The 22,707-nt window shown below is 36.6% G+C and overlaps 1 protein-coding gene across 5 annotated transcripts in view; it reads left to right on the top strand.

Annotated features, from left to right (window-relative positions):
• Positions 1 to 22,707, top strand: part of ATG4C (autophagy related 4C cysteine peptidase) — a 166,269-nt gene that overhangs the window by 21,903 nt on the left and 121,659 nt on the right. For 3 of the 5 annotated variants that reach the window (XM_041771207.1, XM_041771206.1, XM_041771208.1), the window contains exons 2-4: positions 4,516 to 4,659; positions 11,099 to 11,182; positions 22,063 to 22,296. In XM_041771207.1, the coding sequence (XP_041627141.1) occupies positions 4,584 to 4,659; positions 11,099 to 11,182; positions 22,063 to 22,296 (394 nt within the window). In that variant the 5' untranslated portion in view covers positions 4,516 to 4,583. The remainder of the gene's footprint in view (positions 1 to 4,515; positions 4,660 to 11,098; positions 11,183 to 22,062; positions 22,297 to 22,707) is intronic. The other 2 variants (XM_041771209.1, XM_041771210.1) reach the window with 2 other exon arrangements.

Below are 22,707 nucleotides of genomic sequence, written 5' to 3'. Positions count from 1 at the left end.
TGGTTTTGGCTCAGGCCATGATCTCAGGGTGGGGAGACTGAGCCCTTGTTGGCTCAATGCACAGTCTGCTTGAAATTCTCCTTGTCCCTCTCCCTGCTCATGTGCTCTCTCACTCGCTCTCTAAATAAATAAATAAATCTTAAAAAAAAATACACAGTACTTCCATTTCACAGTTGATGGATTTTTGAATTGGTAGTTTGGAGCTGTGAATTGAACTACTATTAATAGGTTTATATATATGCTTTATTGAACATATGTATGCATTTCTGTTGTGTATAGTCCTAGGAGCACAGTTTCTAGGCAAAGGCTATGAATATGTTCACTTTGAATAGCTATTGCCAAACACTTTGGCAAAGTGGCTACATTAAGTTTTAATCACACTGGTGGTGTATGAGTTCCTGTTGCTTAACATGTAACACTTGTAATTTATTGACTTTTTAAGATTTAGCCAACCTGGTATATTTGTAACACAGTCTTGTTTCAATAAATGTTTTCCCTATTAAAGACTTTACTTAGGCATATTGGCCATTTGGTCATCCATTTGTAAAGTTGTGTCATCCGTTTATAAAACTCCTGTATTTTGTGTATTCTACTGTTTTTTTTTTTTTCCTGAGATTTTCTCATTGACTTGTGGGAGGCCCTTGAATATTCTCTTTGTATTAACTGAAATGTAATTGACACATAACATACTAGTTTCCGTGTAGAACATTGATTTGATACTTGTATACATTGGGAAATAATCACCACCATAAGTCTAGTTATCTGGTACCATACAAAGTAATGAATTTGTTTTTCTTGTGCTAAGATTTACTCTTAGCAACTTCCAAATATACAATACAATTTTATATTGTATAGCCACCATTGTTGTATAATACATCCCCATTGCTCATTTATTTTATAACGGGAAGTTTGTATCTTTGATCCTGTTCACCCATTTTGCTTACCCCCACGCCCCGCTGCCCCTTTGGCAACCATTTTGTTTTTAAGGGGAGCTGCAGCGGGAGAGAGATAAAGAATCTGAAGCAGATTCGCTTCTGAGTGCAGAGCCCGCATCAATCCCATGAACCTGAGATCATGACCTGATCTGAAACCAAGAGTTGGATGCTCAACCGACTGAGCCACCCAAGCATCCTAGTTAGTGGCTTTTTAACAATACAAAAATTAAATTCTAAAACTTACATCTGTTCTTTGTATAAGATTTGAAAAAGGTAGACAATAGTGGTATAAAAATAACCACACACAATTTTATATCCAGAGAAACTTGTCAATTTTTGATGTACTTCTAATTTTTTCCCTTCTCCTTCCCCAGCTAGTATCATATAATGCATAAAGTTTTAGATTCTGCATTGTTTCCCCATTATCACAAACTTTCTGGAGACTTTTTTTTTTTAATTGGTTTGAGAGAGAGAGTGTGCAAGTGCATACAAGTGGAGGGAAGAGCAAAGGGAGAAGGAGAGAGGAATCTTAAGCAGACTCCACACTGAGCATGGAGCTTGATGCAGGGCTCAATCTCATGACTCTGATATTATGACCTGTGCAGAAATCAAGAGTCAGACATTTAACCAACTGAGCCAACCAGGCACCCCTCCGGAGACATTTTTAATGGATCAATCAATCAATCATGTAGATGCACATTTTAATAAACCTTTCTCCCTGCTTTTCTAAATTTTGTTAAATTATGCAATTTTCTGGAGGAAAATTTTTTATTCTAGTTGTCAGTGAAAAAATTTCCAGTTGATAGAATTTTACAGCTTATAAAAACGCTAAGTGATATACTTATGTCAATTTATCAGTTCACTGATTTATTTAATTAACATATTTTGAGACCAGGCACATGTCAAGCAGAGCTTAAGGACATTCAAAAAGTTGACCATCTAGTGTAAGAGGTAAGAAGATTACAATACAGTGTGATGAATGCCATGATAGAGGAGGACAAAGAATCCTATGGGAGCTAAGAGCACGGCCATCTATTTTAGTTTGAGGTATGGAGGGGGTTAGAAATCTTACAAGTCTGACCAGAAGAGATGAAACTTAAGCTGGGTCTTAGGGACTCATGGTAACAAGGTAGTCAAAAAGTAAGGGTGAGCAGGAAGGCCTTCTAGGTGGAGGAAACAGCACATGCAAAGACATGGGAGCATGTCCAGTTTAGGAAGCTTTAATATTAATATTAAAAGTGGCTTCAGTGTATGGTACATGTGAAGGAGTAGCAAGAGAGGAAGCTAAGTAAGAGGGCAGATATAATTTCTTGAAGGCCTTGAATATTCTCAAGGCTAAGGGTGTAAACATAAATAAGGCAAAGTCCTTGAGGAACATCTTTGTAGCTCTAATTCTCATTCTCCGTATCATGTAGCATTCTAAGGTGTAATTTGTTCCTCTTTCAGATTACATTACACATCTCAACTTTCCCTCAAATCAGTTATAAAACAAGTACTTATAAGCTACATTTATTCTTAAAGTAAGAAAACATTTTCTGTTGTAGATTTAAGCCATTCTTTTTTTAAAAAAGATTTATTTATTTAAAAGAGAGAGAAAGGGAGCAAGGATAGGGGGAGAGGGAGAGAGAATCTCCAATACGCTGAAGAATGTCATCAGTTCTCCAATAGCTCTTGCTCACACCTCACCTTTAAGCTCCAGATCTATATATCCAACTGCCTAGTTGGCTTCTCTAGAATACCTCTAGAATGTAAGCTCCATGAGAGGAAGTATTTCACTACTTTTGTCCTAAGCCATATCTGCATTTCCTTGAACAGTGTCTGGGAATACTTTATTAAATAATTAAATAAATGAATGATTCTTTAATGTATCTCTCAGAGCATCTCAAACTACATATAAGTCAAATTCATGATCTTCTCTAACCTGACTTTCTTCTGATGCTCCCTGTTTCAATGGTTGGTACCTTTTATTTAGTTTCACAAGCCAGGAACATGGGTGTATCTGGCATATCTATCTTTCTTGCCTTCCATATTCATTTAATCACCAAGACATTGAATTTTTGACACATTTCCTGATATGTCCGTTTTTCTCACTTTCTGTTGCTCCATTCCAAACTGTTATCATCTCTCTTGTAGTCCTGTACAGTACTAATAAACTCTAATTGTGTGCTCTCGTCTTTTTTAATCTATTCTTTGTGCTGCTATGGGAGGCAAACCCACAGATCAGATTCTAATATTCCTGTTAGAAACCAATTGTTCTTAGGATAAGCAACAAAATTCTTAGCATGGTGTACAAGGCCGTGTGTGCTGTAGCCCATGTTAAACCTATCGCTATATCTCAAGCTCCCTTTTTTTTGTGTGTTCTAGTCATATTGGCTTTTAAAATTTTTCCAGTGGACCATGCTTTCTCCTGCTTCAACTGTATTGTATAATTAGTAGCTTTTAGTACATACTATAAAATTGAATGTGTACTGTTAGAGAAATAAATGTATCAATACTTTTGAGTAGATATTTATAATACCTAAAAGGGAAATGTTCTGTGCAGTATTCTTGAAAAGTAAACTGTGTGAATTATTGGAAATAAGCACAAGCATTCTAAGGTGTAATTTGTTCCTCTTTCAGATTACATTACACATCTCAACTTTCCCTCAAATCAGTTATAAAACAAGTACTTATAAGCTACATTTATTCTTAAAGTAAGAAAACATTTTCTGTTGTATATTTAAGCCATTCTTTTTTTAAAAAAAGATTTATTTATTTAAAAAAGAGAGAGGGATAGGGGGAGAGGGAATCTCCAGCAGACTTTCTGCTGAGTGCAAAGCCCAGTGTAGGGCTTGATCTGAGGACTTGGAGATCATGACCTGAGCTGAAATAATGAATCCCTTACCTAGCTGACTAAGCCACCTATGCGCCCCTGAACCATTCTGTTTTTTAAAAAGATGCTGCAGGGGGTGCCTAGGTGGCTCAGTCGTTAAGCGTCTGCTTTCAGCTCAGGTCACAGGGTCCTGGGATCGAGCCTCACATTTGGCTCCCTGCTCATTGCAGAGCCTACTTCTCCCTCCCCCTCTGCACCTCTCCCTGTTTGTGCTTGCCCTCTCTCTCTATCTCTGTCAAATAAATAAATAAAATCTTTAAAAAAAATAAATAAATGCTGCAGTATTGAGGTAGGAAGGAAAGGTAGGAAATGCCTTAAAATGATAGTAGTGACTTAATCAGTTTAAGTGGAATCCTCCATTCTGAAGATAGTTACCGTTTCTTACAAGATTTAAAACCATCTTCTCTGATTACAAATAAAACAATTCTTGAATAGTCTCACAAGCACCAAAGCTGAGTTGGTTTACTAAGCTGATATGTTGTTCTTAATTGTGAGTACTTGGAGGAGATTGTTGTTTGGCTTTGTGTGATATTTGGTATTTATTTTTTTGTAATTATTTATCGAATAAATTATATTCTGTTATATAAAATGAAAAATTGGTTTTCCCATTTGCAGTTTAAATTGTACTTAATCACAAGTAAAACTTCAGCAGTATTGCCATATAATATATACTCATTACTTATTTTTCTTTAATATTTTTTCTTTTAGTCAGTACAAAAGATTTAACTTTACAGAAGAATGCAATCAAGTAATGGCTTTTTTCTTAGAATTTGAATATGGAGGCCACAGGAACAGATGAAGTTGACAAGCTAAAAACTAAATTTATATCTGCTTGGAACAACATGAAATATAGTAAGTATTATTTAAAAACTGTATAGATCCAAAGAAATATTTGAAGATGTATATCATCTGCCTTATTAAGTCACAATCGCTTAAGTTTCTCTTTGAATGAATAATTTCTATAAGAATGGAGATAAGCATATATCCTGAAGAAAGAGCCAAATATCATCATAAGCATTGTCTAGAAACTCAGGCATACTATGTGGGTCCTTTTTTCTTTAAACATTGAAAAACAGATGGAATTTATTTAAGTGATGTTAACACCTCAGTTTTTCAAACTCAGTTTCAGGCAACTTCATATATAAACTAGGGGAAGCAAGCAAAAATAGACCTTTGAACACACAAAGCAGAGTTCACACTCTGATGATACCTATGAATTTCTTTTAGGAGTATCCCTAGACCTTTATTTTTAACCTAGTTATTCTTGGTTTGCAAACAAATCCAGTAAGGATCATAAGGTGGTTTTGAAACCCACTTGGGATTAGAAACAAATTAGAGATTAAGAAAGTTTCAAAAATGGAGAAATACTTAGCAGAATCAGCTGCAGCAGGAAGAAGTTCATATCCATAAAATAGGGAAGATAACATTTAGCAAAACCCCTTTATAATGCAAATTCAGGTAAAATATAATTGACAGTGGCTCTTGGTTTACTGGAAGGCATGGACAGCAAGCTCTTTAGATAGTTATAACTTGGTAATAATGAGACATTGCATTTTGAAAACTCTGAACATTGATTTTTAAAAAATTGAGATATAATTTACATACTAAAGAACGTACCCTTTTATGATTCAGTGTTTTTTTGTATATTTACAGGACTGTACAACCATCATCACCCCCAAAGCAACCTTATACCCATTCATAGCTACTCCCTATTCTTCCCCACCTCTCTCTATTGTCCATCATACAATGTCGCCACCCATGTGCCCCGTCCATTTTTTTTTATTAGAGCCATTCTAGTGGGTGTGAGTATGTTGCTGAGTTTGATTTGCATTACCTTGATGAATAATGATGTTAAGCATTTTTTTAATATACTTATTGGCTATTTGTATATATATATATATATATATATATATATATATATTTTTTTTTTTTTAAGATTTTACTTATTTATTCATGAGAGACACAGAAAGATACAGGCAAAGACACAGGCAGAGGGAGAAGCAGGCTGCATGCAGGGAGCCCGATGTGGGACTCGATCTGGGAAGTCCAGGATCATGCCCTGAGCCAAAGGCAGGTGCTAAACTGCTGAGCCACTCAGGGATTCCCTTGGTGTTGTATTTTATTAGCTTTGTTATTTTGTGGATTCCTTAGGATTTTCTGTATGTAAGATCATGTTCACCTGCAAATAGAGATTTAATGCTATTTTAATGCTATTTTTAAGCCATTTAATCTGGTGAATAGGTTATGTAATGAAGATTTCATTTGTAAGCTGAAAATTGCCACATAGGAACTAGATAATACATTTTAGTAGTATCCTAGGAATTGTTATTTAACCTATTATTTAGATTTGTGTTGTTTTCAATATCTAGATATTTTAAGTGTCCATAGTAAAATTATGATAATCTCTAATCTCAAAGGAACAGATTAGATTGTTCAGGCTAAGTATTCTATTCTACATAGCTTCAAGTTATGGAGTAGTATTTTTGTTTGATTTTATTGGTGAAAATCATTGTAAAATGTTTTATGTATTTTTATTGGTGAAAATCATTGTAAAATGTTTTATGTATTTTCCTTGCTTAGAGTTTGTATAGTATGTGTGGTGGAGGAAGGACTAACATTGATTGAACACTGATTAGCACACTAGCATTTTGTAGATAATTTATGTACCTTCTCATTTAAATCTCATATCTTTCTGAGATAGATATCTTTCTGAGGTTTTTTTTTAAATTTTTTGTAATTAGAAAACTGAGATTAAGTGACATATCCATGGTCACATATCTAGGTCATAAGTCTTGAACTGGTCATAACTCTTGAAACTGGTATTCAAACCCAGCCTCCCTTGTTCCTCAGTCTTGCTGTTTTCTGAATACAGTGGAACATAAGTTAGGATTGCTTTCGTCAATTTTAATATTATAAAATGATGAAGATGGAACTAGAAATGGCATAGCATTTAAGATTTAAAAGGCTGTGGACCTTACTTTCTTGTAAAACTTTCATTTTTGCTTTCTTCTCCCCTCCCCCCTTTTATTTCCATGACTTTATGAGGTATATAAACTGGACTTCCCTTTTAAAATAGTAATAAGTAAAAAAAAAATAAAAAATAAAAAAAAGTAAAAATAAAATAAATAAAATAGTAATAAGTAAACCATCCTTTTTTTTTTTTTAACCATCCTTTTTCTGCATGTTTTTGATCCTCCAGAAAATCATTACCATCTTTTATTTCTATGTTCTTTGGCTTGTTTACGTCTTTTAAAGACTTGTGATTTTCAATTTGCTGACTTAAGGGACTATAGGTTTTGTAATATTCTGCTTATGGTAGCTAGTCTCCAAAGATGGTCCTTAATAAGGATCTTTAATCATATCTTGTGTTGTCTCTTTTCTCATTGAATCTGGGTTGGCTTGTGCTTTATATTAACCGATAGAATGAGATAGAAATGAGGCTGTGTCAATTCTATGCCTGGCCATTAAGAGGCAACTTCTACTTGCTTTGTTTTGGAGCTCTGAACTGTTATGTAACAAACTTAGGTACTCAGCTGGAGAAATCACATGGAGAGGCCACATGAAGAAGAAAGGCCCTGAGAAAGCATCAGCCAATGCAGTGTCTCAACTGAGTCTCTCCATCTGATTTTTACTACATTAGAGACTCTAAGCAAGACCAGCAGGAGAACTTGAGCCCAGTCAACCCACAGAACTGTGTGATAGAAGGAAAAAAGTTGTTTCAAATTAAGTTGTGGATTGGTTTGTTAAACAGGAACAAATAATTGAAACACTATTCCAGTTTATCTCTTGATTTTTTTTTTTTTGTAATTTAGAGAAAGTAAAGTGAGATGAACAGATCATAAGTATACAAGTTCCAGAGTGAGACACATGTTTATACCTGTGAAATTAACAATCTAATCAATATATAGAAAATTTCCTTCACCTCAGGAAGTTTCTTCATTCTTCTTTCTGGTCAATGCTCACCCCTCATAGAAAGTCACTGCCCTTTGTCAATTTATTTAAGGGCTTGTTTGCCAAATTAAGTTACTTTTCTTTATTTAGTTTTATTTAATTAGTTTTTATTTAGAAATCATAATGACATTTAATTTGCCTGCCTCGCCTCTCTGCTCCTATAAATTGAGATGTAGAGGTAAAAAGTAGGGGAGATTGAGGAATAAAATAAAAAATATATTCTTGAGTATAAGAATTCTGATGAATATATATTTTTCAATATGTGTTAGAATAACTTATTTATAATCATACTTCTTATTCATGGCTCTTTCCAATGCCCCAGGCTCTGTTATCCTATGCCTCTATGGATTTTACATCCTTCATTTTTCCATCTCTGTGTGCCTTAGTGCCCTGGTTCAGCATCAACAAGCTAGGGCAGAGATAATGGTACATTTCTTACAGTGCATTTAAAAAGATAAAATGAAAATTGATCAGTTAAAACTAAACAATTAAAAGAAAAAAAGAATATAGACTAGTCACTTGGCATACTGGTCTAATTCAGCTCTCATATGCCTGTGGAAAAAGAGAAAAATGAACACCAATAAAAAATAAATTTATTATAAAAAAATAAATAAAAAGGTAAGACCCTAAAAAAAAAAAAAAGAAAAAGAAAAAAGAAAAAGAGAAAAATGGCTGGACCTTATGAGAAGTCCTAAGTCTTCTTTATGTACCTAGCATCCTGGAGTATTAAAGGAAGTCAGGCTATTATGAGGGTTAGGTCCTGCCAGGATTTGCACAGGAAGTACAAAAGTGAGAGTGTGTACCATATGAATGATGGTTGAGCTTGAAAGCACTATAAATCTGTGCTCATGTAAAATGTGGATCCTTGCCATGCCCCAGGCTCTAAGAAATCAGATTTGAAACTTCTCTTTTCTTGAGGAAAGACTGGTGACTCTTCAGAGGGGGTAGGCAGAGAGTAAAGCATAGAGAGAAAGAGAGAAGTTCCTCCTTAAGGATTGTTTCCTTTTATTTGAAGGTGTTTTTGTGAAGTTTTTCAAATTTGCCTAGAAAATGCCTTTGGAGGGGAAGGGGTTATTACTATTTGGGGGATTAGAATCATTCTGGTATAGTAGTAATAATATTTCTAAGACAATATGTTTGTAAACTGCCTAGCCTACTTCCTGGTATACAGTAGGTGGTCAGTGAATACTAATTTCCCACTGATGTTCAGAGAAGAGCATTAGAGCCTTAGGAAAAAAATGGCTTAGAAGTGCGTACATGAGCCAGAAGAAGTAAGATTTAGATAGGCCGATATTGGGGAGGACATTTTTGTCATGGGATAGTAGGAGCCAAATAGCAAACCTCACTTTGAGTACAGGTGAAAAGTAGCAGAAAAGATGACTATACAGGTAATTTGTATCATATTTTGGAAAGTCCTTAGTGTCACTGAGAGGTTCATAATAAATCTGTTACGTAATGAGTCACTGAAGATGGCTTTTAGGCGGAAGAGTTACCTAATCAAAGCTGAGCCATGGGGAGATGAATTTGGCAGTGACACGTGGCATATGCTAGAGCAAAGAAAGCCTGATGGCAACGGAAACCATTCTGGAGAATAGTGTAGTAATCCAAGCTGAATGAAAGCCTGATTCATGTGTTTGATTTTCCATTCTTTTTTCCAGCAAATTCAAATACTTGCATAATTCTTATCATGAATACATATTTTTATGTATTTGTTTTTTATATGTGTTTGTATTATACAACTTTGGGGAGCATTTTCTTAAGAATCACTGATTTTAAATTTTCTAACAATTCTTCGATATAAATGGCAGGTAGTCTACTTAAGAGTAGACCTAAGGGGCAGCCCCGGTGGCGCAGCGGTTTAGCGCTGCCTGCAGCCCACGGCGTGATCCTGGAGACCCGGGATCGAGTTCCGCATTGGGCTCCCTGCATGGAGCCTGCTTCTCCCTCTGCCTGTGTCTCTGCCTCTCTGTCTCACTCTGTATCTCTCATGAGTAAATAAAATAAAATCTTAAAAAAAAAAAAGTAGACCTAAGTCTGTTGACTCCCAATTTCATATTCTTTCTGCTTATATGTTTTTGCATTTTATTTTATTTTATTTACTTTATTTTTTTGAAGATTTTATTTATTTATTCATAGAGACACAGCTAGAGAGAGAGGCAGAGACACAGGCAGAGGAGAAGCAGACTCCACGCAGGGAGCCCGATGCGGACTCCCCGATGCGGGACTGGATCCCAAATCTCCAGGATCACATCCGGGGTGGAAGGTGGGGCTAAACTACTGGGCCACCGGGGCTGCCCTCTTCTTGCATTTTATTTTATTTTTATTTTTTAAAGATTTTATTTATTTATAGACACACACACACACACACACACACACACACACACAGAGGCAGAAGCAGGCTCCATGCAGGGAGCCGGACGTGGGACTCGATCCAGAGTCTCCGGAATCATGCCCTGGGCTGAAGGCGGCGCTAAACCGCTGCGCCACCGGAGCTGCCCTCTTCTTGCATTTTAGAAGCAACTTTCAAGGCTACCATAAGCTATACTTGGGAATATTCAGGACTGTAATGGGCAAATGTTTTTCTCAGGAAACCGAGAACTATAAAAACAAACAAACAAAAGGAGGGCCGTCTGGGTTGCTCAGTTGGTTGAGCAATCGATTCTTGGTTTTGGCTGAGGCCATGGTCTCTGGGGTGTGGGGAAAAAACCAAGGGGATACTGGACGTATACAGTTTAGTAGGAAGAAAACTGGAACAATTGGAGTTTGCAGCTACAGCTGAGGATTAGGAACTGGGAGGTGGAAAACTGAGAAGAGGATCTCTAAAAGCTTTATTTGCTACTTTCAGAGATCCTCAGGTGGCTAAAATGATGGTGTTATAATATTTCCCTAGAAAACATTGATCCACATTTATCACAAGCACTAGTGTGCTGTGTTACCTTATCCCTAAATTACTTCCTTGGAATGATGAAAAGAAATATAAAAAATTGGCAACATTTGTTGTATTTGGGAAAAGAGGTTGATGTCAGAAACTGGAGTAGAATTTGTATCTTTTAAATTTTATTCCATAAGAACATTGTGACTTGTTTGAAAAGAAATTAAACTCTTTTCTTTCTCATGTCCTTTACGTGGATAGAATGTGTTTAAAATACTTAATTATATTTGAATGTAGCAAAATGACCTGTATTTTCAGTTCATTGTCCATATATTTTGCTATTCTTGCAAAATATGCATGTTCATAGTTGAGAATTAACTATTTGAAATAAAAAAAAAAAGAAATGCTGCTAGACTCTTAGTCTGAAATCCTTAAATTGCAAAACTACTTTTCTGTTTTCTTGTTTAGGTTGGGTGTTGAAAACAAAAACATATTTTAGTAGAAATTCCCCTGTATTATTGCTTGGAAAATGTTACCATTTTAAATTTGAAGGTAAGTGCTAAATTTGTAACCCATTTAAAAATCTTTGTCAAAGTTCATTGTGTAACTATTTTCATTGTTTTATTTCTAGATAATCTACTTTTGGCATTTTTTTTTTTTAAGATTTATTTATTTTATTCAGATAGAGAGAGACTGAGAGGCAGAGACACAGGCAGAGGGAGAAGCAGGCTCCATGCAGGGAGCCCGACATGGGACTCCATCCCAGGCCCCCAGGATCACACCCCAGGCTGCAGGCGGTGCCAAACCGCTGTGCCACCGGGGCTGCCCGGCATATTTCTTTTTGTTTTTTACTTATACTTCTTTTATTGTAGTAAAATACACATAAAATTTACCATCTTAATAATTTTCAACTGTACAGTTTGATGTATTAAATACATTCATAATATTGTATTAATAACATTACTACCATTTGTCTCCAAAAGTTTTCATCTTGTGAAACTGAAACTCTACTCATTAAACAGTAACTCCCCAACCTTCTTTCTGTTAGCCTCTGGCAACCACCATACTACTTTTTATTCCTGTGTTTTGGCATATTTCTTTTAAGAGCCTGTGTTTTATGTAACACAAAATATATTGCCGTATGATTTGGGTTCTTTTTTTTTTTTTTTGATTTGGGTTCTTAATAAACTCCTTGAGGATGAGGATATGACTTCTTTTGTTATATCCCTCATAGTTTTGGACTTAACAATAGTATGAGTGCTAATAAGTAAATATGATTTGAATTGATATTTTTTATCAAGTTCTCTGGTAACTTTATTATTATTATTATTTTTAAAGATTTTGTTTATTTATTCATGAGAGACACAGAGAGAGAGGCAGAGACATAGGCTGAGGGAGAAGCAGGCTCCCTGTGGGGAGCCCGATTCAGGACTCCATCCCAGGACCCCAGAACCACGGCCTGAGCCAAAGGCAGATAGATGCTCAACCATTGAGCACCCAGGTGCCCCTAATGAGTGCCTTCTATGTGTCAAGCATCATGCTAAGCTCTTTGTAAAATGTCTTTAATTCTTACCACCAGCCTACGAGGTTGATTCAGATATCCTTACCATAATGAGTATGGAAACAGGAGCTTAGAGAATTTCAGTAATTTATCCAAAGTCACACACATTAAATGGCACAGCTGAAATTTAAACCAAGACTATGTCTCACTTTACTACTGGTGTTTTTTCTACTGTATGTCTTTGCTTGGTTTTGTGTGTATGAGTGTGTATTTTGTGTGAATGTGCATGTATGTGTAAGAGAGAGGGAGAGAATGTGCGTGAGAGTATGTTATTCATTATCAAAGGTTTTATTTTTGGTTGACCTATTTTGGCATATCATTTATCAGCAATTTTCTAAAACCTTGTAAATGTAATAATAACAGCTAACATTTATTATTTATAATGTGCCAGGCAGCATTTTAAGTAATTTACATGTTTCACTAATTGAATTCTCACATCATTCTTGAGGGATGAATAAGAAGGTGATGGACGAAGAAGGGATGCAATTTAGGTAAATAGAATGGCACAAGGTATTAGAGAGTATATTTAAGAAACAGAGATGTCCAGTGTTGGTGTGGTGAGAGAGAATACTGAAACGGATCAAATAATGGAGAGCTTCTTGAGTGCTGTGCTAAAAAGTTATGTCATTTGTTTATAGGCAGAGGAGAATATGGGCTTTGGAGTTAGACAGGTGCTTTGAATTTTTGTTCTTTTTACTAATTAGTTGTTACTTAAAGCAAATTATTTATTCTTCCTAAGTATTAATGATCATTGTTTCATAAGGGTTTAGTGATGTGCCTGGTACATATAAGCATCCTAAGTAGTATGAGTCATGATATAGGAAATTGGAGAAAAAGTTATTAGAATTTTTAAAATTCAATTAAAAAATTTAAAAGTAATCTCTACACCCAGCTTTAACTTGTGGCCCCAAGATCAAGAGTCCCATGTTCTACCGACTAAGCCAGCCAGGCACCCTTTATTAGAATTTTTTTTAAGGATAGCACTATATGTTTTTTGGAAGAAATACTTTGAACTTTGATCCTTGTAGTAGGCTCTTGGGGGTCCTCAACTCGAGAGACAAAAAGTAAACGATTGTAAGACATATGAATGAGACAAATAGAGAAGACTACAGTTGACCCTTGAACAACAGGTTTGAACTGCACAGGTCCACTTATATGTGGATTTCTGCACAGTATAGTAATGTATTTTCATTACTTTTTCATTACTTACATTACTTAGTAATGTAAGTATACATGTATACTTAATGTATTTAAGTATAGTAATGTATTTTCTCTTCCTTGTTTTTTTCTTAATATTTTCTTTAACTTCTTGTAAAAATACTGTATATACTACATATAACATGTAAATATGTGTTAATTGACTATGTTATCAGGTAAGGCTTCTGGTGAACAATAAGCTATCAGTTTAAGTGTTTGGGGACTCAAAAGTCATACATGGATTTTTGAGTACAGGGTTGCGGTTGGAGCCCCTAACCCCACATTGTTTAAGGATCAACTGTATTTTGCTTTGGTTTAGGAGTGGTGATATAGGGATGGAGAGGGTGTGGGGATCTGGAGGGAGAAAAGAGAGGAGCTAGAATGGTGGTAGGAGGCTGCATGTCTATTGAGACATTCCCTTGTTGACATCCCCTGATCTTAAGTAAAGTCAGTTAAGCCTATGAAATGCTGGATCTAGGAGGAGTTCTTTTTTTTTTTTTTTTAAGACAACTGCAAGTCTTTTTTTTTTTTTTTTTAATTTTTATTTATTTATGATAGTCACACAGAGAGAGAGAGAGAGAGGCAGAGACATAGGCAGAGGGAGAAGCAGGCTCCATGCACTGGGAGCCCGATGTGGGATTCCATCCTGGGTCTCCAGGATCGCGCCCTGGGCCAAAGGCAGGCGCTAAACCACTGCGCCACCCAGGGATCCCTCTAGGAGGAGTTCTTTTGGAAAGGGGATGAATTTGACATGTGGAATGAAGAAGACAACTCATTGCAGTGGCTGGATGCAGGGAGGACCATTAAAGCTTAAGCTATGGAGAACTAGCAGAAATCCTGGGGGCTAGCTTTGGACTCCTACATCTCACAGAATTTGGGGCATAAGTAAGTTTACTAAGTTTTCAAGATATAGAGAGTGGGAGTGCCCAGTTGGTTTCTTAATTAGAATGATTTCAGAGCAACAGAATGCCAAATTTCACATGATTATTTTCAGTAATCATATATTGAGAATGTACTGGTTAGGACATTGATCTTGCCCAGAAGGAGCACATAATAATAATAACTAAATACATATTTTAGAAGAATAACTGACAGAAGAATGATTTGAAGTCAGTTAACAGGGGAGCCCTGGTGGCTCAGGGGTTTAGTGCCACCTTCAGCCCAGGGAGTGATCCTGGGGTCCTGGGATTGAGTCCCATGTCGGGCTCCCTGCATGGAGCCTGCTTTTCCCTCTGCCTGTGTCTCTGCCTCTCTCTCCTTCTGTGTCTCTCACGAATAAATAAAAATAAAATCTTTAAAAAAAATGAAGTCAGTTAACAGGCAAGATACAATGACTCTGATATAGGGTAGTAGAAATGGAAAGGAGGAGATGGATTTGAGATATTTTAAGATAGTATCAACACCATTTAATAAATGATTTGGTTTAGTAACATGAGAGACAGGAGGTAAAGAAGACTTAAAAACTATTATCTTGGATGATAGGTGTATTAGTAACCAAATGTGCTATACTGAAGGAAGCATGGGTTTGGGGGTACATGTAGTGTTTGAAATAGACTATTTAGAAATGAACAGTCTGAATGAAGTAAACTATTTAGAGTTGATTTGTATTTATTTTCAAAGGGGTGGCATTTGAGGCCAATGGGTAAGGTCACATTGATGGAAAGTACAGGTGGAGAACATCCATCTTTAAGGATATCCTGATAAGGAAGAATTAGTGAATGAAATTAAGAAGGAACAGGCAATATGTAGGACAAAGACCCACAATGGTATATTATCATAGAGACCAAAGGAAAGAGACTTTCAGGAAGAAGGAGTTGGACAAAATGCCCGATGCTCAAAAGAGGTCGAGTAGGAAATAACCTTAGTAGAGGCTGTAGGATTTGTTAATGAGAAATTGCTGATGACTTTTGAGAGAGTAGTTTCACCAGAGTTGGTAAAGGTAGAAAAGAACAGCAGCTAACCTACATTTATTGATGTGGGTCTGTGTTATGCATCAAGGCCAGATTGTATTGTTTTAAGGAGCTAGTGGTTATGACACTGTGGTAGAGAAAAGCTTCTTTTTTTTTTTTTTTTTTTTTAAAGATTTTACTTAATATTTGAGGGAGGGAGAGAGAGAGAGTGAGTGCATGAGCAGGGGGAAGGGGCAGAGAGAGAGACAAGCAGACTCTGCACTGGGCAGGGAGTCTGACACTGGGCTCAGTCCCAGGATCCTGAGATCATAACCTGAGCCAAGGTCAGATGCATAACCCACTGAGCCACTTAAGCACTCCAGAGAAGAACTTCTTATATAAAACATAAAAACACAGCCTATACAGGAAAATATCAATCAATTTGACCAAATACAAATGTAAAATATCTACATGACAAAAGAAACCAAAGTTGCATAGCAAGCCAGAAAGAGAAGATATTTGCACACTCTCATCCTCTTTTTTGTGTGTGTAGATATTCTGTGTGTGTATCACACAATCATCTTTCTCTCTTTCCATCTATACCTTAAATAAAATGTTAGTCTCCAAAATAATGAACTACAGATTAATAGAAGCACATAAACAACCCAGGAAAAAAATGAGCCAAGAAAATGAACAGGTCAGGTGCTTTTTAAGTAGAAATTTGAATGGCCAAATGCTATGCTATGCTAGTAATAAAGGGAGTGCAAATTTCTTAGTCATCATATTTGCAAAAATGGAAAGGTTTCATGATAGCAGATGTTAGCAAGACTGAAGAAATAGGAACTCAAGCACTGCTGATGGGAGCGTATTTAAACTGGTACAGCCTCTTCCTGAGTAATTTGAGAGTACTTAGAAAAATTGGAAATACATACAACTTAGGACCCAGCAACTTGACCTTTAAGTATTTACTACAGAGAAGTTCTCTGTATTTGTGGACAGCACATGTACAAGGATGTTTATTGTAGCTTCATTTAAGCAAATATTTTATTTAGCAAATAAAAAGTTGGAAACAACTTAAGGATTCAGTAGTAGGGAATTTGATGAATAAGGTTATTCGTTTATTCCACAAATATTTATTGAGAGCCTTATAATGTGCCAGGCACTGGAGTTAATGCTTAAAGTATGACAGGCACAGTCCTTATTCTCAAGGAGCTTGCTGTCCAGCAGATGAGAGACATCCAACAAACAAGTACAAAAGTTATTCCCATAAGGGTATCTGTGATGGAGCAGAAGTACAGGCTGCTATAAAACTACAGAAGGAGACCAAATTGGAAAGATTGCTAATGGATGCATTTCAAAATAGCTAAAACAATAAGGGGATGTATTAAGGTACACAAGCAGAAGTCCTATGTAGGAATGGCACTAGGTTGGTTAATTCAGTGCCTCTGTGACATCACGGGCTCATGCTCTATTCATCTTCCTGCTCTGCTAATCTTAGCATGTTGGCCTTATCTTCACCTACTGCTCTTTAAAGTAGCAAGTATCTGTTTCAGCGCCAAGCTGGGGTGTATGACAGGACAGAATCCAGTGGGAAAAATGCCCTTTTCTTCAGGGCACCTGGTTGCTCAGTGGTTGAACGTCTGCCTTCGGCTCAGGCCACGATCCTGAGGTCCTGGGATCGAGTTCTGCATCGGGCTCCCTGTATGGAGCCTGCTTCTCCCTCTGCCTCTCTCTCTGTGTGTCTCTCATGAATAAATAAATAAAATCTTAAAAAATTTTTTTCTTTGTATTATTTTTTTATTATAAATACTGAACTTTTATTACTTTAATAATTTTATATTAAATTTTTAAAATTTTGAAATTATGAATTATTCATACATAGAAAAGATAAAAACCTTGTGTATACACTTTTAAGGAGAGTAACAAAACTGTACTCAACAGGAAAAATACAACATTACTTTTATTTATTAACTTTTTTTTGTTTTTAAAGATTTTGTTTATTTATTCATGAGAGACACACACAGAGAGAGAGGCAGAGACACAGGCAGAGAGAGAAGCAGGCTCCATGCAGGAGCCTGGACTCAGCCATGTGGGACTCAATCCCAGGTCTCCTGGATCACACTCTGGGCCGAAGGCAGACGCTCAACTGCTGAGCCAGCCAGGTGTCCCTATTTATTTAACTTTTATTTATTTTTATTTATTTTTATTTTTAAGGGTTTTTTAATTTATTTATTAATGAGAGACACAGAGAGAGTGAGAGACAGGCAAAGACCCATGCAGGGAGCCTGACGCGGGACTCGATCCCAGGTCTCCGGGATCACACCTGGGCTGAAGGTGGTGCTAAACCGCTGAGCCACCTGGGCTGCCCTTTATTTAACTTTTAATTCAAGTATAGTTAACATACAGTGTTATATTAGTTTAAGGTGTATAATATGATGACTCAGTAATTCTATCCATTGATAATTGCTCTGTGCTCATCACAGTAAGTGTATTCTTGATCTCCTTAACATATTTCACCCATCCACCTACCTACCTCCCTCAGGTAACCACCAGTTTGTTTTCTATAACTAAGTCTGTTTTCTTGGTCTCTTTTTTCTTTGTTCATTTGTTTTGTTTCTTAGATTCCACATGTGAGTGAAATCGTATGGTATTTGAGTAATTTTTAATCTCTGTATGCTTATTCTACCCAATTATAGCCCTCCCATGCCAAAAAATCCTGCTATTTGCAATGTCACCGGTGATTTTGAATGTCCTGTTTCTGATCTTTTTGAGAATGGAATCAAACTATATTTTGTTTCTGTTACTTCCTTATGACTTTCAAGGTTGTATTTTTAAGAACTGTCCATGTTGTTATGGTAGTTCTAGTTTTATTTTTATTGCTGCATAATATTCTACTATATGAATTACCACAAATCATTCATTCTATTATTGATGAGCATTTGGTTTGTTTTTAGTTTTTCAACATTTTGAAAAACTAAACATATAGACAACAGTGTCTGTAGTGTTTTCTTGCATTATTTATTGATTTTTAATTCAATCCCATTGTAGTCAGACAAAATACTTTAAATATCAATCAGTAATAGAATGAGATTATGTGTGTGTGTGTGTGTGTGTGTGTGTGTGTGTGTGTATTTATTTATTTGAGAGAGAAAGAGAGAGCATGATCGGGGGAGGAGTAGAGGGAGAGGGAGAAGCAGACTTCCCACTCAGCTGGTTGCTCGATGTGGGGCTCAATCCTAGGACCCCAAGATCACAATCCAAGCAGAAGGCAGATGCTTAACTGACTGAAGGTGCCCCAACAGAATGAGATCTAAAAAGTGTTCAGATTTCTGGAAATTAAGTGATAGAGCTCTGTGTAAGTCCTCATTTCTTCGTGCATGCCATTTTTAACTAAAAGTTGTGATTCAAAAAATTCCAAATTCTGGGATATTATTTCCACAACATTTGGGCATAACTCTGGCAAAATCTAGAGCAACACTGATCCCTAAAAACAGTAGACAGGGTACAAAAAGCAATAGCACACAGAATAAGATCACTTGATATCTTACTTTAATGCCTTTTCTAATGTTCTACAAAGAGATCCCTAGGCAAAAGTCAGGGATCTCTTTTAGTTAGAAAAAGTTAAGAAAAAGCTTTTATTTTCTAGCCTTTTACTTTTAGTAAAAGTTTTTTACTCTCTACTTTTTAAAAAAGTTCCTTTTTTCCTTTTGTCCATGTACTATTTTCATTCTTAAGGCTAAACTGATTGTCTGTAGATATTCCTCAGCTCAAAAATTAGGGAGAGATCCTTATCTTTGTTCAATTTACAGTTAAATCATTTTGGCCCCTATGATAGAATTGGTATGTTAGAGATAGCCTCAAATTACATTTTTCCCTAAAAGTTTCTGGGCCTATCATGTCTTGAATCATCTCAGAGAAAACCTAGAAAAATCCTAGCAGATAGGGGCATGGTATCTGTGAAAAGATTAAGCTTACTTAGAATGAGATAAAATCCTCAATTGCTTCTCACACAGATAACCTGTAAAATTAAATTTTGATATTTGGTCAAGATAATACTACCTGGCAGGACCACTTGGATTTATATAATATAAATATTATTTGTAGTATATTTTATTTATTAATTAGAAATAGAGCATGAGCAGGGAGGAGGGGCAGAAGGAGAGGGAGAAGCAAGCTCCCCACTCAGTGGAGATCACCCTGAGCAGGCCGATCCCAGGATGCTGAGATCATGACTTGAGTCGAAAGCAGAGGCTTAACTGCCTGAGCTACCCAGGAGCCCCTGTACTACAAATATTGACATAACAATTCACAACATGGGCAGCCCTGGTGGCTCAGCGGTTTAGCCCAGGGTGTGATCCTGGAGACCCAAGATGGAGTCCCACGTCGGGCTCCCTGCATGGAGCCTGCTCCTCCCTCTCCCTGTGTCTCTGCCTCCCTCTCTCTCTCTCTCTCTCTCTGTCTCTCATGAATAAATAAATAAATAAACTATTTAAAAATGAACAAACAAAAAAACAATGCACAACATAATATCTTACATCGGGAAGGAAGAATTATATAAAGTGAAGAGTTTGTAGCTCAGGAAAGGTAGAAAGATAAATTTAAAAGCTTGAAAGATGCCAGATTTAGCCTAGTTAAAATAATTTAATTTTTTTTGCAAATGTGTCCTAATATTAGTAGAAATGAAATGATAGGCAAATTATCAAATTTAAGAATCTTACACTTAATGGGGCACCTGGGGGGCTCAGTTGGTTAAGTGCCTGCCTTCAGCTCAGGTCATACTCCCAGGGTCCTGGGAGCCCCAAGTCGGGCTCCCTGCTCAGTAGGGAGTCTACTCCTCCCTCCGTCTCTCCCCACGCTGGTACTCACCTGTGCGCATACTTTCTCTCTCTATCCAATAAATTAATAAAATCTTTTTAAAAAGGATTTTATATTTACTTACATTTTGGACATATTTGTAGGGCCACGTTCAATTTCTAGGCATTTTTATTTGTAATTACTTCAAATATTGAGAGAGATTCATTGATAATGGGAGCTTGGCAGTCATTCTTTGTATTGTCATTGAAACTGTATGCCACAAGTTAGCTCCATTAAGCTGAATATTATGAAGTTTAGGTGATTGTAATTTTTTCAGAATGAGCTTGAAGAAGGATAGATGCAGGAAGGATAAAGAATAAAAGCGTGATAAAATTGCTTTAACATCCTGCAGAAGGATAGTGGAAATAGAACTCCTTGGAATTGAGAGTTATAGGCAAATTTATCTATCCACCTGTCCAGCTACCCAAAACAAGAAACATTTATTAGGATCTATTTGTGTTAGGCACTGTGCTGCATGCTGAGGTTGTAAAGGTTTCTAAGATATTCTCTTTAGGAGTAATCAAGTAATGTCAGTTCATTTTGAGAGAGTAATCAAGGAATGTTAGTTCATTTGAGCCCTCATGTTTTGTTATTGGGCAAATAGTGACCATAGTTTTCCCATAGAAACTGTACTACAGATAATAAATTTAGAAAAGCTTCTTGAAATGAAAAATGTGGGAGCGTCTGGGTGGTTAAGCATCTGCCTTTGGCTCAGGTTCTGGGATGCAGCCCCTTGTGGAGCTCCCTTCTCAGGAGAGAGCCTGCTTCTCCCGCTGTCTCTGCCCCTCCCACCACTGGTACGCTCTGTCTCTCTCAAATAAATAAATAAATAAATAAATAAATAAATAAATTCTAAAAAAAAGACGTGGGTAGGAGCAGTTTTTAAAAAAATTTATTTCAAAAAAAATAGAGGGATCCCTGGGTGGTGCAGCGGTTTGGCGCCTGCCTTTGGCCCAGGGCACGGTCCTGGAGACCCGGGATCGAGTCCCGCATCGGGCTCCCGGTGCATGGAGCCTGCTTCTCCCTCTGCCTGTGTCTCTGCCTCTCTCTCTTTCTCTCTCTGTGACTATCATAAAAAAAAAAAAAAAGAAAATTTTATTTCAACGTGAAAGGATAACTATATTTTAGAATTTCATATTTACTCTTTAGCTTCTTAGTTTTGATTTTATAACTTGAGTATAAATATTCATGATAATAAGTACAATGTGCACATTTTATTTGATCTTTAGAACTAGTTTATGTGATTACATTCATCTTTACATATTGACAAATCGTGATATTTTATTTGCAGATCTCATTTTAGAGAGCACTAATATGTATATCCTGAGCCAAATGAGGCAAAAGGAAAAGGTTTTTTTTTTTTTTATTTTTTATTTTTATTTTTTTATTTTTATTTTTTATTTTTTTATTTTTTAAAGGAAAAGGTATTTTTATATTAACCCCTCATAAAAGAGTTGATTATATTTGGAATATAGGATATTATTAACAATATTACTGATGATACCTTTTTTTTCTTAAATATTTTATTTATTTATTCATCAGGGACAGAGAGAAGAGAGAGAAAGGCAGAGACACAGGCAGAGGGAGAAGCAGGCTCCATGCAGGGAGCCAGACTCGGGACTCGATCCCAGGACCCCAGGATCACACCTTGGGCCGAAGGCAGCACTAAACCGCTGAGCCCCCCGGGCTGCCCTGATGACACCTTTTATTAGCTAGCTTAAGAGCGTACAAAACATTTCCGCATCCATTCTTATTTGATTTTCCTAACAGTCTGATGAGGCAGAATAATATATATCTTCATTGAAATTGAGAAAAAGTATCAGAAAAACTGTAATAGACTCCATATCTGATGGACAGTGATGGGGACATAATAGCATTATTGAAGTTTCTTTGCATATATTTAGACTATAGTTCATATTTTTATTTTGTAGATGAAAATAAACTGTTACCTGCAAGATCAGGATGTACAATAGAAGATCATGTAATTGCGGGAAATGTAGAAGAATTTCGTAAAGATTTTATTTCAAGAATATGGTTGACCTACAGGGAAGAATTTCCTCAAATAGAAGGCTCGGCCTTCACGACAGACTGTGGTTGGGGCTGCACATTAAGAACTGGCCAGATGCTACTGGCTCAAGGACTCATACTGCACTTTCTTGGTAGAGGTAAATCAAATCTCTGTTTGTTGGTGGAGGGGTTGTGTTTTTTTTTGTTTTTTGTTTGGGGAGGAGGGGCAGAAGAAGAAGGAAAGAGAGAATCTTGAGCTGGCTCCATGCCTAGTGCAGAGCTGTGGGGCTTGATCCTCGAACCCTGAGATATGACCAGAGCCAAAATCAAGTCAGAGGCTTAACCGATTGAGCCACGCAGGTGCCTCTTTGTTTGCTTTATTTATTTATTTATTTTTTTATAATTTTTTTTTTGATTTTTATTTATTTACGATAGTCACAGAGAAAGAGAGAGAGGCAGAGACACAGGCAGAGGGAGAAGCAGGCTCCATGCCCTGGGAGCCCGACGTGGGATTCGATCCCGGGTCTCCAGGTTCGCGCCCTGGGCCAAAGGCAGGCGCCAAACCGCTG

This window comes from Vulpes lagopus, chromosome 10 (genome assembly GCF_018345385.1).
Source record: "Vulpes lagopus strain Blue_001 chromosome 10, ASM1834538v1, whole genome shotgun sequence".
Lineage (NCBI taxonomy): Eukaryota > Metazoa > Chordata > Mammalia > Carnivora > Canidae > Vulpes > Vulpes lagopus.
This window is presented reverse-complemented; position numbering and strand designations above follow the sequence as displayed.